This window comes from Martes martes, assembly GCF_963455335.1.
Source record: "Martes martes genome assembly, chromosome: 8".
NCBI lineage: Eukaryota > Metazoa > Chordata > Mammalia > Carnivora > Mustelidae > Martes > Martes martes.
This window is the reverse complement of record NC_137895.1, coordinates 15666646-15682623: the sequence shown is the minus strand read 5'-3', so window position 1 is coordinate 15682623 and position 15978 is coordinate 15666646. Positions and strand designations below refer to the sequence as shown.

The following is a 15978-nucleotide window of genomic DNA, read 5'->3' as shown; positions in this document are numbered from 1 at the left end:
AAGGACCTGAAGAAAGAGAAAGAAAGCTGGTGCTGTGTGAATTGAGTAAGCTGGCAGGAGTGGGGGTGGTGAAAGGGAGTAGGAGGAGCTGAAGTCAGATAGATAAAGGGGGGCACAGTGTGGTGTCTGGCACTATGCTAGGTCCTGAACACACAGTGATAAGCAAAATAGACGTAGCCCCTTGCCCTCCACATCAGAGCATACAGTCTATTGGGAAAGATGGACATGAACCAGATAATCACACAAATCAGTGTATCGTTACGAACTGTCACAACTTGTCCCTTCAAGAGGAACAGTCAGGGGCTCCGACCTAGATTAGGGGGCTTCAGAGAAAGTTTTTCTGTGGACGTGACACTTGCTCCGAGATCAGATCAATGAGGAGTCGAGTAGATGAAGAAGGGTAGGATGCTCTTGGATGGAAGGATGCCAAGGTCAAAGGCTCTGAGATGGGAAAGAACTGGGCAGAGGCAAGAGGGGTTAAAACATGGTGAAGAGAGAGACTGCAAAGTGAGGCTGGAGAGGAAAGCAAGGCTGGAATGTGAGCTTTGGGGATTGTGGTTAGGATTTTGGACTTTACCCTAAGAAGAATGTGAAAGTATTGGTTTTTTTTTTTTTTTTTATCAGAAGGTGAACTAGATCAGAATTGCAAGTGTTTTGGAGAAATCCCTCTTACAATGTGGAAGACGAGGTAGAGGTGGGGAGGTGAGCAGAGCAGGTAGGCTCTTGTACCCACTGTTGCAGTAGCTGCAGTACTGGCCCAGGTGAGAGATAGTGATAGGTGGGAGAAGAGGGAAAGACTGGCTGAGGTTGAGAGAAACTTGGAAATAAAAATTGGCAGTACCTGCTCATGGGACAAGAGACTATTCAAGTGTCAAAAATCAGATACAGTAAAAGAGGAGCAATCAGCCATTATAAGTCTTACGGTGTGGTACAGAGGGCAGACATGGGCCACCTGTGAACTTCTTGTGCCTTAAAAAAAATTGTGACTTCATTCGATTTATTCTTTAGGGCTGTCAGTTTATGAGAAGCACGAAGGATAGATGAACAGGTTAAATGGCACTATGAGGATGTCAGCCAAATCAGAGGGTGGGACATTCCAGGGAACAAATAACAGGAGGGGGTCAACAAACCAATGGAATGAAAGAGGCTTTTTAAAAAGTCTTTAGAAATAGAACAAGGCAATTTTTTGTGCAATGTGTAGACCTCGTTTGGATCCTGATTCAAAGAAACCAAAAGACTGCTCTGAGAGAAATAGAGAAATTCGAGGACAGACTGGGCTTTAGATAATATTAAGGAATTGATGTTCATTCTCTTAAGTATACTAATGGCAATGGTGGTTTTAAATGTGTGTGTGTGTGTGTGTGTGCGTGTGCGCGCGCACGCACACATGCACGCACATACATACATACATGTTTAAGTGCATGTTGGAAGATGGACACAAAGTTTCTGAAACGATACATCATGAATTTGTTTATAGCATTCCAGAAAAGACAGAACAGCATGTGATAAACTGAACTGGGAAAATGTTGCTGTTTATTGGAGCTGGATCAGATATACTTGGAGGTTTATTATACCATTCTATCTTGGGGTCTATTTGAAATTTCTCCATACAAAAAAGTTGAAAACAAAAATTTTAGGGAAAGTAGGGTTCCCAGTGAAATAGGGAACTTAAGAAAAGAATGTCTGACGGGAAGCAATGAGTTCAGTTTGAACGTGTTTTGGTTGATGTGCCTTTGGAACGCTAAGCGGAGGGGCGCTGTACGTGGTTGGTCGAGAGTTCTGAAGACCTTTGCTCTGGGCCTCAAAAGCAAGTGTACATAGTGACTAAAGCTGTGGTCACAGAGAAGTTATCCATGGCAGGACAAAGTGTGACATGTGGGCCCAGGACTGGATGTGGAGAAGTTGGAGGAAGTAAAGGCCAGGTAGAGGGGCTGAGCTTTGTGACTGAGAAGGAGTAGCCACAACACAGAGGGGCCACAACCACCGGGGGGAAGTGAAATGTTTCCAAATGAAGGAGGGGGCCAGCGGAGCCAAATGCTGCCAAGATGTCAAGGCAGATGGGAACCAAAATGAGTCCACTGGGTTCACATCTGGATGCAGCTTGCTGCCTGGTGGGAGCTGTTTAGGCTGAGGGACTGGAGTGAGCGAGAGGCGAAGGAAAGGAACGAGTGTGGACAAGTCTTTAAAGAAGGATGTCTGTGAAGTGGAAGACAGAGGGTGGCACCCTGAAGAGAGAGCGTGAGGAGATAAGAGGGTTTATTTTTAAGATGAGACATGCTTGGTGAGAGGAAGAGGCGGGATACCCCAGAGAGGGGGCAGTCATGGAGATGGGGTTTCCGAGGAGGCAGGAGGGGGTGACATGGGGTTGGCCCTTGATTCTGTCGCGGTGGCCGGGGAGGAGAGCTGTGCTCTAGTGGAGTGTTGGAAAGTTCTCCCTGTGCGGCTGTGTTCCCTGAGAAGTGGGGATGGTGCCCACGGCTGGTGGAGGGTCTTGGAGAAGGTCGGCAAAGTGAGGAGTGAAGGAAAGAGAAACTTGGTGGGACTGCCTGGGGGAGAGAGGGGAGGTCGGTGATTAGGGTCTGACAGGAGAGTCTGCGGGACACTACCCCGGGCCAGGGCCAGGTAGGCGGTGTTGCGGGGTGGAGGGGTGTTGGGGGCGGGGGGCGAGGACAGCATGGACGCTCCATGGCGGCTGAGGTCCCACTGGCGGCAAGCCAAAGGAGGACTCCAGGGATGACACAGGAGCCAGCCCCTGGTGTTCACAGTGAGAGCCTGAAAGCGGTTCTCAAAGTCCTCCTGGTTCCCATCTCTGGTACAAACTGCTGCAAACCTGCTGTCCTCTCACCCTTCACCCCCAGCTCCCAGAGAGAACCTCTGCTCTCCAAACGGGATATGGTTTCAAGGTCAGGACTGTGGGTCGGTGCTTCCCAGTTCCTGCCAAGAGGCGCACGTCAGGGGCAGCTGGAACCAGGCCGGGGTGGGGGCGGGGGGGGGGTTACTGGGCCCAGAGTGGCAACACAAGGTGCTGTCAGGCCCACCACCCTCCCTCCGCACCCTTCACACAGGCTTCTGCAGCAGCACGACCAATGACGCTCAAAGGGAGGGCGTCCTCCGGCGACCAGCATGGGCACCAGAGCACATTCCCTCCGGGCCCTGCTCGTGCCCACAAGTGCCACGCGGGGCCACCCATCTTGCCCCTGAGGCCACTGCTCTGAGTGACACTGGCACGGCCAAAACACGATTCTAGAACAACCTAACCAGGTCGGGCAACACACGAGGCACTTAAACGGATCCTTTCTTCCTTTCAGCTTAACTCAGGTGATCCGCAAGTTTGCCAAGCAGCTGGATGAGTGGCTAAAAGTGGCTCTCCATGACCTCCCAGAAAACTTGCGGAACATTAAGTTTGAATGTAAGTACGGAGGTGGCGAGCTGAGGGGAAGGGAAAACAACATTTTAGGGCCAAACAGTCTTACATTGGGTGTTCATAAAATAATAGTAACAATAATAACTTCCACTTACTGTTTGCAAAGCACCAGATATTAAGCCTAGCGCTTTTCCTGCATGAACTTCCTCAGTGCTCCCAAAAGGTGTGTTACAGGTGGCGCCCTTCTCCTTTAATGGCAAATGAAGAGGCGTAGGGGGGTTAGTCAGTAGCAGAGACAGGATTTCCCCCGAGGTCTGTCTGTCCACACCAGAGTGTCTGCTCGTCACCACTATCTCGTCCCACTTAATCGTCATGCCACCTCTGTGATACAGGGGGCAGCATCCCCACCCTGCAGCTGAGGCTCCGAGAGGCCGAGAAACCTCCCCAAAGCCACCCAGCCACTCAGCCAGCAAGAAGAGGCCAGGAGTCAAACTCAAGTCTGTCCAACCCCAAATCTCTGAGATTTCCTCGAAGCCCCCGCCCCCAAAAAGGTGGTGACGGGAGCCAGAGAAAGGCTTCAGGGCTTCACATATTCAATTCTCTGCCTAATGAGAAAGCCAAATTAATATTTCTCCTACGGGGATTAGGACCGTGATTTTTTTTTTTTTTTTTTTCTGCTGAGCATCACCAGCCATCCTCCCCCATTCGTTTTGCCTGAGAAAACCGGTCCTATTCCTCTGTCCTGGTGTTTCCGTACTTGTGGAAAGACGCACGTGCTACTCCACAAAGATGAAATGATTTTAAGCCAAACAGAGTTTTAAGATATAGGTTTCTTAAAGCAGCATTTGAATACAGCTTGCCATTCTTGCCCGGGAGTAAGTGGCGGCAGGGAAAATGAAGGGGATCAAATTACCCTCTCTGGGCAGGCACAGGGAGCCCTTTCAGACCCGCTCGGGGGCTGAGGCCTCCTGCAGCGCCCAGCACCTACTGATAAAGCCTGCTTTATTTCATGGCTCTCAGTTCTTTTCTTTTCATGAGCACTAAATTCCACATCACAAAGTTAAAGAAAAAGTAATTAAGGAGAAGGATTAACGATTGATCGGTCTGGAAAATTAGAAGTTCATCTGTGCCCCCACCTCCCCCCCACCCCTCCACCCCACGCCCTATTTTTCAAACCAAGCTGGCTCTGAGTACAAATTAGAATAATCCCGGGGAAATTTCTGCTTCTTGACCAGTTCAGAAATTAATGAGAAGAATGCCCTGCGCCCGTTTTAATTATGCTGACAAAACAAACCTGTTGAAAGTTGGCGGCGAGGAGGTCTGTGGGACCTTCCACCTGTCGGGGCCCACGGGAACCTCTCTTCCCAGGGAACCTCAGGGGCACTTCGAGGATGGGCGAGGAGTGGAAATGCTCACCACTCCAGACAACTCTGTGAGAGCGGAGACCTGAGGCTGGCACATGGCTTGACTGCCTGGTCTTGAAATCTTCAGGTCGCCCTGCTTTGAACCATTAGCCTGTTTTATCCCTGTCGTAAACAGGATCAGCGAAAGTCACCAACAGGTCGTAGAGATCATTTGATAAAAATGGCAGATTATGAATGCAAAGCCGCATTCCAAGATACAGCCCGGGGTCCCATCCTAAAAGCTACCCCTCGCACCACACACCGCTGAGGCTCAATCAAGTTTCCCTATTAGATATACTACTTTTAAAGGGCCTTCTTCAAAGCTTCCACTCGATTCCAGCAATTATTTATGGGGAGAAGTGATTGAGCTTGCAATTAGCGAAATGAAAGACAAGTAAATAATTGCTTTTACTTACGGTTGATTGACGCCACAATTTCTCACACCTGCCAGTATGGCTGCGGTTGACTTTGAAATATGTACCCCAAATATCGCCGCTTTAGGAAATCATTGTCCGCACGGGAGAACAAAGAATCAAATGCAGGGTTTTGCCAGCGGGTGCATAAAAAATGGGGTTGGACAGCGAGACAAATTTAGGCCAATAAGCCACTTTTTGAAATCCGCCCCTGGAAAATCCGAGGTGGGACCATACAGCATGCAAATACTTCAGACTAACTCTTTCTTCTTGCAGTGTCGAGAAGGTTTTCCCAAATTCTGAGACGGCAAACATCACTGAATCACCTTTGCCAGGTACGTGTTCCTGCGGAGTCATCACCTGCGAGGGGCACATGCACAGAAAACAGCTCCCCAGGGGAACTGTCGGGTGGGGCTGTTTGGTCGTTGAATGCAGCATAATAGGTGTTTGATATATTCTTACCGTTACCTTTAATTTTACCGATAAAGAATAAAGACATTAAGCAATCACGAAATAGTTTCGACTGACGTACAGAATAACCTCTGATGTCAGTCGCCCCTTAACCGTGCACCGAGTTCTGGTGCAAGTTTGCATTTCCCTTGAATGGATGAGGCTTTCTCAGCCATGGCTGGCACGTGAGCCTGGACCATTCTTTCTCTTGAGACGTGTTTGGTGCAGTGCAGAGATCTGGTGGCATCCCTGGCCTCTTCCCGCATGCCAACACCAGATGCCTGGCACCCCACCTCCAGGTACCCCTGGTACCAGCCCCAGTGGAGCCCGGGGGGCCCAGTTTCTTCCCCCTTCTTGGGAGTCACAGAGATAAACAATTCAAATGGACAAGGGGGGGTGATTCGCTGTTTATATATCATCCCGAAGAGTTCAGAGCCGCACAATATGTTAAATATTTACCCACTTTTATTTATTTTCTCCGGATTTTTGTTCTTTTCAGCACTAAAGTGACATATGCTTCCTATAAAAAATTCAGCAACAACAAAAATGCGTACAGTGAAAGGCGGAATATCTCCCCATGACTCCTTGGTGATGATTTGATGGCATGAATCTTTGCGTTTCTCTTAAGTTTACACCTTAAGGAAGGGAATCAAAGCCTATTAAGGCCCCAGTTAACATTCGTTAGAACATTAATGATCTTAAAGCAGAAGGGGCAAACTGGTGGCTACAGGTCAGATCTGGCCCTCAGATGGGTGGGATTATTTTTTGTTTGATTTGCATGTGTTCAAAAATTGTTTTTACTTCATTGTTAACAGTTGGCCCTAGGAGATGTCAGCTAAACAGCCCCAGAGCCACATTTCCCAGGGCAGGAAGCGAGTGAGTGGGCCGAGCTCCTCTCCATCAGGCACTGTCCTCCTTGTCAGCCCCACTGCCTCTTAAGCTCGGCAGGACCCCCTCACTCCCGCCTGCCACCTGCCTGCCTTCTTTGGGTCCGTGGGTTTTGCCACCTCTCCCTCTTATCGTGGGTTCTGGGTCGGTGCTGTTTATTCAAGGTCAAGGTTGGAGGAAGGGGTTTCTACTTAGAGTGACCTGAAGGAAGCCTCCAGGCCAGTTTTGTATTCTGAAAATACGGAACTACACCCCTGCGCACCTCACTGTTGCTACCCTGTCCCTGGCATAAATGGCACAGCGGGTGATTTGGAAGATCTGGAAACCAGAGTTGTACCCTTCATGTTCATGCTGGTTGTGAGAGAGGCCACACCTGGGCACTGTTCGGGAATAGGGCAGAGCCCGACCAGATTAGTGGGATTTAGGGGAGCAAACAAATATTGGCACAACAGGGAAACACTGCTGTATTTCTGAGGGTGCATGCCTTCTGGTTCTTTCCCCAGCTTGGAAGAGCTGGGCTTGGATCATATTGGAGAACTAGGCATGGCTTTGATGCCTCCCTCTGGGGCTCAGCAGTTTAAGGAAGCCTTTGAGCCTTTAATGCATGCAGGTAAAAACATCCATACCTGTACCTACAGCAGCCAGCACGCGTGTGCGCTCACACACGTGCACACATAAGCTCACTCTCCGCTTCCCACATAGATGGTACGTATTTTAATCAGCATGTGCTACCTTTCCATCTTCATGGGACAAGCTTGCAGACACACTTCTGGACCAGCCGGAGGAACTGGGGTTCGTGACAGGAAAGAAACTCCATGGAACTTCCCAGCTAATATCCCAGCAAACTTTCCTAAACACATACAAGACAAGTCATGCTGAAACCCAGGATCTAAGTATCCAGGCCCTTTTCGGGTACACTAAGCAAGCAGCTTGGCATTCCTATCTCGACCATTCATTGCACAGAATCTTTTGAGCTCCTACTATACGTCAGCCACAATGTTTAGTGGTACTTGCCCTGAGCAGGAAAAAAAAATGTGAACGAAAAAATAATTAATTAAAAGTGCTAAGTGTTAGGAAGGAAACACAATGGAAATAGAGAATAATGGGTCACGTGAGTGTGACTGAGTCGCAGGGGTTAAGGAGGCCGCACCACGGGTGTGACCTTGTAGTTGGAGCGTGCGTGATGGCAGGATTGCGGGGCAGGGTGAGAGAGGACCGCCCCAGCTGGCCCCCAGCCATGAGCCCTGGCCCTGAGGTGTCCCTGCATCACCACAACCAGCACGGACCTAACAGTAGCTCCTGTACTGAGCTCTTCCTCCCTAAACTATGCTCTTTTCAAACATTATCTCAAGGAGTCCCCCCAAGGCAGCCTCCTTCGGGGGCAGGTCCTATTCCCTCCATTTTCTAAATCAGGAAACCGAGGTTAAATCTGCTGTCCCGCCCCAAATCAGCCAGCTGGTTAGCAGCAAGGCCAGGACTCAAACTAAATATATTTGAGTCCAGAATCCCAGACCTTTACTTCTGGTTGTTTTCATTATCATTAGAGATGGACCCAATTCATAGATTCATATATTCGAGGCCTCTGACCTTTAAAAAGTCCTATAGTGATTTAAGTAAGGGTTTACTTGTGCTCAGAGTGGGGAGAAAGGGGTTGTCAGTATTTACCTTTGCCTGGAAATTCACACACATTAGGAGACTTTTAATGTCCATGTGTATCAGAAATCTTTTTTTTTCCCCCATTTTGTTAAAGACATTTTAAAAACATGCAAGCAAAGGAAATGATTCTGGAAATGTTTTTCTTTGCTTATCAGCATTGTTGAACTTGGTGCTCCCAAGTATTGTTCCCATTCACCAACTGCAGGGTTTGCGGAGGAAACCACAGATTGAATGTGCACACGAGCGTGCTCACACAAACACCACAGGCACGTTAATGAGCAACTGAGTCTCAAGGTTTTGTTCCCCTTCCCTTCCTCTCAGTTATTCGTATTTGCTTTCATCATGATAGTCACCTAAAAACCAAAAAGCAAAAAGAGAAAGCTAGACCATAAACTGCTTCAGAATGCATTTCTATGAAAAAGACACACGGTCAGATTGCTGAGATGGAAGTGGTCATTGGCCCACGGGTAGCAGGACCATTCCAAGGTCTGGGCACATTGCTTCTCGGACACGAGAGACACGTGGGTTATTAAGCACAGAGCTCCCATCCCGCAAGCTTACATCAGTAGGCTGACGGGTCTCTGGCCTTCATCGCATTGTTCCCCAGGGGTCAAGACCAAAGGGGCTGGGAACGGCAGGGTGTGGTCTGGCCTCGGCCACCCTGGAGAAATCTTTTACACAGCTGAGAGAAGAGAGCCACAAGAGAAAAGACTGTATAGGCTTCTGAGTGGTGGACTCATCTGCTGATTTCCTGAAATGGAGTTTTCCTGAATTTCAAAGTAGTTTGCAAAATACCCTATGCAGATTCATTCAAAAGAAAATAACGTGCTGGGGTTTTAACCTAACAGCCCTCGAGCTAATGAGTTAATTGGCTTGGATTACAGGCATCTCGTACAGTGATCCACAGCGCAGACATCACATTCCAAATGCTGGAAGACTGGAGGAACGTGGACCTCAACAGCATCACCAAGCAAACCCTCTACACCATGGAGGACTCCCGCGATGAGCACCGGAAACTCATCATCCAGTGTAAGACGCCCCGCCAAGGGGTCTGTCTTTTCTGTTTTTGTTTTTAAAAAAAGAAAAAGTATCTGTGTAAATATTTAAGTGGCATTCCCACCTCGTCCTTCCCCCTAGGATCCCTTCCCTCTTATTGTTCCTGTTAAATGGGTCAGCCCAGATGGGAGGGCTAATTGATTTAAGAGGACGTGTGTCAACATCCCTGGGGGAAAGGGAGCCGGGTGCAGCTGGGCAGCGCACAGTGTCAGGCAGAAGGCCCCACCTGTGACTCTCAGTGCCGGGCGTAGTCCCATAGGTGACATAAAAAAATGAGAACAGCAGTGTGTTGCCTGTCCTCGCGTACATCGGCCTGGAGTCAGCCAGATACGCTGCACCTGTTTCCCCGCAAGAGGGTCACACGAGTCAGCCCAGCTACGGACAGGCGAACCTGCCATCACATTCAGTGTTGGAGGGGGGAGCGGATGGTGGTGTACTTCTGCGAACATGTGTTCATGTCCTGGTGGACAAAGACTGCGGGAATGTTCCAGCTGTTGTCTGGATGAGGTCGGGCCGGGTGTTGTTAGCCGTAGCGGACGTGCAGGGGCCAGAGAACACCGCCACCGTCCGCACACCTCTAGCTGCTCCTCACGTGCCCACCGCAGCCTGCGACCCGGGGGCCTCCCACACCCAGTGGCCCTGGATGCGGGTCTCCTGGCAGCTTCCTTGCTTTGCTCAGCCTTCCTTTCTCATGCCTGGGTGGGGCCAGGAGTGCGGAAACGGGAAGCTGCACGGAGGCTGGCCGTCCCCCGAGAAGCTGGACGCGTTCTCCTGAGCACCCCGGGCCCCTCAGCCTGCCAGTCTGTGCCTTCTCTATGTCCTCTTGAGGGAACGTTCTTCAGCCAGGCTAACTATGGGGTGGTTAAAAATAACTAAGTTCGGAAAGAGGTTCCTATTAGAGACCTCCTCCCCACTGAGTCCTTTTCAGAAGCCACGGGAGCAGCTGAAACCTGAACCCTGGGGTCCTTCCCTGGGGCTTCTGTCCCGGAGCGCCTTGTGTACTCGTTCCTTCCTCCCACAGCAGCCGTCAGCCTGCTTGCCCCTGGTAAGAACTTAGAGGTGGTCACTAAAATAAGACGGGAGCTCACAGATGGCCTCCTCTGTGCAGGCTCTTCGGCCAGACCTAGCACGGGCGTGATCTCGTTAATTCTCTACACCAACCCCACGAGGAAGATACCTGCCCGCATTTTACAGAGGACAAGGCTCAGCCTCAGAGAGCGGGTGACCCTTACCCCCAGCAGTAGAGCGGGGCCCCTGACCTACGCCTGACCTTGGCTTCACCACCATGCTCCAGTGCTACTCCCTTGGAGGAGAAGAGAAGACAAAAATGTTGAGATATGGGCAAGTTCCAGAGGCTGCGGGGTCTTTTCAGATTCTTATGGTCATGCTCCTGTTCTGTTTATCCCCGCTCTCTGCTACAAGGCCAACAGAGAGCTTGGGTGTCAGCTGCCTAGCAGCACTAGCCGTACCTCTGATCACTGTGTCTCCAGGACCTCACCCCAGGCCAGGCATGGATGCATGGGAACCATCTGTCTGGTTGGGCCAGACAGATGAATGGGAACCGAGAATGACACGACTCCCAGCAGCATGAGATCCAGCTCTCCCACCCTCCACCCCCCGCAGCACCTTTTGTGGAGGAGGAAAACATCACCCATACTCACAGGGGACAATGCAGTCCCCATCGCTTGCTGTAGGGACCACGCTCTGAGCCTTTGCTGGAACACCTTGGAGATCACTGCAGCCTCTCCAAGAAGAGAACGTTTCGGGATTTCCTTTTCAAGTTCTCTTAGGCCCAGGACAGAATGGCACCCTTTAAAGCTGTGAGTGTGCTCTTCTTCCAGAGGAAGGGAGTGCTGAGGTTTGGTTCATCCCAGCTGATCCTGAATGCCTGTCGTGGGCCAGGTACTGTGTTAGAAGCTGGGCAAAAAGCAATGAATAATATGGACAGTGCCCTTCCCATGTAGAGCTCAGAGTTAATGGAAGATCAGACATTGAACAAGTAATTCACAAATGGTGGCATGTTACCCAAGAGGACACCTCTGTATGATGCAGTGCCTGGAAAGGGGGGAGCAGAGTGAGCAAGGGCACCAGCCCCCAAGGCAGCAGGCCTGGCACGTGAATATCATCCCTGCAGATCCCTGCCCCGCCCCGCCCCCCGACAGCTGGGCAGTAAGTTCTTGAACACAACTGTGTGCTGCGCCCTCCTTTCCTTATTGGCAGTTGACAAGCCTGCGCGTTCCTGCTTTACGAGTTTCCGTCTCCTCAGTGAAACTGGTCCTTCCTGGGAATGCTCGCTTACCCTAAATTAAAAACGCACATTCGGACTTGAGTGTGCTGATGAGCATGACCGTGGTAAGAGGCAGGGGGTGGGGTGCCAAAAATCCCTGGCTCTTGTGCCCAGTGACCCCGGCCTCCGAGTCTCTGACACGGGGAGACCGCGGGGTGATGGAAGGGGGCCTGGGACAGTGCCGTGCTTGGGAGGCGAGCGTCGGGTCTGGCTGGCTTTGAAACCCGCCTCTGCTGTTTGCTGTCTGAGAGACCTGCGGAGGGTCACTGAGTGCCTCCGCCCCCTCCTTTGGAAAACGGGAGCAATAACAGTACCGGCCTCCTTGGGTGGTTCATCTGTTCACTCAGCCAGCACCTGAGAATCCGCTGTCACATTCCCGAGGTTGCTGCGGGCTTAGACTAGAGTGTCCCTGCGAAGCAGTGAGGAAGGTGCCTGGCACGAGGTATGAGCTGTAAGCACTCTCTCCGCCGCTTCCGTCGTCCTCACCGTCATCGACAGAAGCACGATAGCGCCCGATGCATCCACGGGGCCATCAAGAGGAAAGCACCCCAAAGAGAAATCAGATACCTGGGCTCCGTCCCAGCTCTGGCACTCGCTCACCCTCTGACTTTGAGGGGGACCTTTAATCTCATTGAAACTTCTCATTGAAGCTTCCTCCTCTGTAAAAGGACACTGATATTCACTCAACGGACATTTAAAGCCCCTTCTCGGGGAGCCTCGGTGGCTCAGTGGGTTAAAACCTCTGCCTTCGGCTCAGGTCATATCCCGGGGTCTTGGGATCAAGCCCTGTATTGGGCTCTCTGCTCAGCAGGGAGCCTGCTTCCCACCCACCCCCCCACCCTGCCTGCCTCTCTGCCTACTTGTGATCTCTGTCTGTCAAATAAACAAATAAAATCTTTAAATAAATAAATAAATAAAGCCCCTTCTCATTCTAAAGTGTTCTGCTCTCCCGGGCCGGTGGCTGACGTCTTGTTGCAGTCATCAACTCAGGAAACCGGAGCACCTCCGCTAGGTCTGTGAACGGGAGACCAAACACGACGTGAACAAATGAAAACTGTAAAAAAAAAAAAAAAAAAAAAAAAAAAAAAAAAAAAAGTGGTTCTAAAGGTGTGGTTTGGTTCACAGAGCTCCACGTGCAGAAAGCACAAAACAGTCATGAAAAGAGATGTTTCAAACTGGAGGTCACCCCAGCGAGGTTACTTTTTTCTCTAGTGCTTCACAAATTCCATAGCCCTTCCGGACTGGTTATTTGACGAGCAGCTGAAGACGGGCAATAAAGTGGCACCATTATCCTCCTTTTCCTAATGCAAAAACTAAGGGCACAGAAATTGTTTCCTTTGCACTGTGAACATTTATTAAGCATCTACTGCATGCTGAGCCCTGAGAGGCTGGTTGGGCGACTTGCCCAATATAGTTGTGGTTTAGAAGCATTGAACTATCAAACGTGTCCCACCACAGGGCAAGGAGCAAGGGAGCAGTGCTGCCCGGGTCTGCTCATGCAACCAAGCACATCCTGGATAACAGCTGCATACGGGGAAGGCCCCAGCTAGGAAAGATCCCGGACAGAGAACTCGCCCAGGAGACACACCGCAACTGTCACACAGCATTAGCAATGCAGCAAAGGGGGGGATACAAATAATAGAGTGCTACGGAAGCTCGGAGGACAAGTGACCAGTTCTGCTGGAAGCTTGGAGGACGAGTGACCAGTTCTGCTGGAAGCTTGGAGGACGAGTGACCAGTTCTGCTGGAAGCTTGGAGGACGAGTGACCAGTTCTGCTGGAAGCTTCGAGGACGAGTGATCAGTTCTACCGGCGAGGGTCCTGCAGAGGAGGAAAGGGATTTCACGAGAGGCATCATGTGGGCTGGGCACCAGGAGCCAGACAGTCCAGGCAGAGGCAACTGCCTGAGAAAGCAGGGCTTGTTGAGGGCATGGCAAGTTAAACATGGGAGCCAGGCTCTCAGGCACTCAGAGGCGGCGAAGATGAGCCTGGAAAGGTAAGTTGGGACGTATTTTCTAAAACCTGAATGCTCTGTTAAGACTGGAGTTCCGTTCTATTCAATTTCATTCCTTTGTTCTTTTAAGATGAATCTCTGTGTAGACACAGCTGCAGTGACGTGTGGGGGTCTCTCCTTTGTTTGACAGTGTACCAGGAATTTGACCACCTCCTGGAGGAACAGTCTCCCATCGAGTCCTACATCGAGTGGCTAGACACCATGGTGGACCGGTGTGTTGTGAAGGTTGGTAACCCAGAGTGGAAGGAGCAGCCCGGGTACTGCGACCCACCATTCACCTTTGTGGCACTTGGGAGATAGAGAGCCCCACGCTGAGCTTTCTGAATGTTCCTCAGCAGCCACAGAGCCCTGGGGTTCTGAGGAGAGGCCTGGGCCCCCCTCTGGAGGTGGGGGTTGCAGGAGGCAGGACCATGAGTCTCCTTCCCCCGATTCAGCCAGGTCAGCATCTCTTTTATCTGCTGTGTGCACTGGGTCTTGACATAAGATTTTGTTCTTTAAAGCATATTTTTTGCTGGAAGACACAGCAAGTCAAAAACCATTGTTCCATAGCATTGAACTTGGAGACCCATAAGCCTTCCTGATCTTTTTCAGGGGGTCAGTAATAAACGAAAAGTTACGTTGACCACAGTTTAAGCTGTTCCCTTTCTTGCAGGTGGCTGCCAAGAGACAAGGGTCCCTGAAGAAAGTGGCCCAGCAGTTCCTCTTGATGTGGTCCTGTTTTGGCACAAGGGTGATCCGGGACATGACCTTGCATAGTGCCCCCAGCTTCGGTAAGGCCACCCCAGCCCTCCCCATATCCAAACACTTTCTCTCTGGACTTGGTGCTTGAACTTCACCACTCTAGATTCAGCCTTGATCTCACTTGCTGTGTCTGAGCCCACAAGGACATCACCCTGAAGTGTAGCTCTTCTGGACCTTCAGGGAGAAAGACAGCATTGTATGCTAACGTATGCAAATCTGAAAATGGAGGTTCTCACCCAGCTAGTATTACTGGAGTTTAGAGAGGACTAAAAAACATTGGGTGCGCTCCCCTTTGGCCAGGTGTCCCCAGTGAGCGCCGCGTCCCAGGACTATTACAGAATTCCATAGTGTGGCCTTCCCAAGACCGAAAGCCTCTGAGGGGGAACATTGGCATATAGCTTGGCTAATGCTCCAGGACTGGGGAGAGTGTCTAAAGGTTTCTTTAACACTGTGCCTCAGTCGGATCCCTAGAAAAGGACTTTCATGTTCATTTTCCCTTTGGTTTTGCCGACCCTTTGGGTGCTCCTCACCTCCCTCCCCAAGGGCACACCTCCTGCTCCCAGAGTAATGTGACTCGGAATCTCTGCCCAGGGGTGCTCCACGCTCGTCCACAGGCAGGAACCGAACCACCGACTCGGGGTGAATGCTGTGCTACATTCTGGGACACGGTTTACTCGTTTTCACTGAGTCCAGGTCCTCGTTAGCAAAGTGAGGAAAAACACTAAGGCATCGTCCAGATCTGAAATCTCCAAACACTTTCGCCTCAAATTTTGAGGCATTTCGGCAAAGGGCTGTTGGTAGATTTTCTGGGCAATTGCTTCAGTTCACTACTTGACTTTGCGAGTAGAGATGTGGCTTCATTTCTCATTACCTCCAATTAAGCCAGTCGGCTCTGGGTTTCGCTCTGGGTTTAATTTGACACTTTTCCATCCAGCTTTTTTATGGTCTTGTCACCATTTTCCAGTTGTGCTACACAACAAAGCGAGTATGTGGTAAAACAAAGGCGGCACTATTTTTTCTAAACATCTCTGCCCATGAAAGACTGTGTTTCCCCAGTTGGAGAAGTGTTTTGTTGTGGATTTCTTTAATCTCGGCCTTGGGAGGTTCTCGGCACTGGCCTGCACCGTGGCTACAGATGGAAATTCTCTGTGAATGGTGCATGGTAATGCTCTGGTGGCCGATACCTGGGCAGGGCCATCGGGCACCGCATTTTGATGACTTCCAGCAGTTAGTGTTAGCACATGTCACCACTGGTTCTGGGAAAACCATTCGCGCATCGCTGCTTTCAAGCCAGCAAATGGCTGAAACTTTTTTGCGGTCTGTTCACTGCTTCAAAATCAAAGAATCCACAACATCGCACCCAAATATACGTACCCGCGTCCACAAAGCAAGCCTCCTTTTTCGCTTTATCCCTTAATCTTCAGTGTGCTCCTTCTTAAACTGATTATATAGATTACTGAGCCCCTTCATTAGACAGGGAAAGTAATTTACTTGGCAGGATTCTTTGGAACTCGTTTGTTTTTACTAAGTTAACAACATGGTAGAGGAAATCAAGACAGTAGAACAGAGTTCTGTGAAAGGACTAGATTTATTACCAAGAAACGTTTTCTTCCTTTCCTTCCCTTCTTGAAACACGCACTGTTTTAGGATATACCGGAAACTTGGGCAAATGGCAGAAACGGTCACAGATCCCTTAGAAAAGGCAAG

At 50.3% G+C, this 15978-nt stretch overlaps 1 protein-coding gene across 3 annotated transcripts in view; it reads left to right on the top strand.

Annotated features, from left to right (window-relative positions):
• The window catches only part of RFX4 (regulatory factor X4), a gene marked incomplete at both ends in the record, with an annotated part of 157596 nt that overhangs the window by 109313 nt on the left and 32305 nt on the right, over window positions 1-15978 (top strand). For all 3 annotated transcript variants that reach the window (XM_080810751.1, XM_080810750.1, XM_080810752.1), the window contains 5 exons: window positions 3309-3409; window positions 5457-5515; window positions 9059-9203; window positions 13661-13755; window positions 14183-14300. In XM_080810751.1, the coding sequence (XP_080666877.1) occupies window positions 3309-3409; window positions 5457-5515; window positions 9059-9203; window positions 13661-13755; window positions 14183-14300 (518 nt within the window). The remainder of the gene's footprint in view (window positions 1-3308; window positions 3410-5456; window positions 5516-9058; window positions 9204-13660; window positions 13756-14182; window positions 14301-15978) is intronic.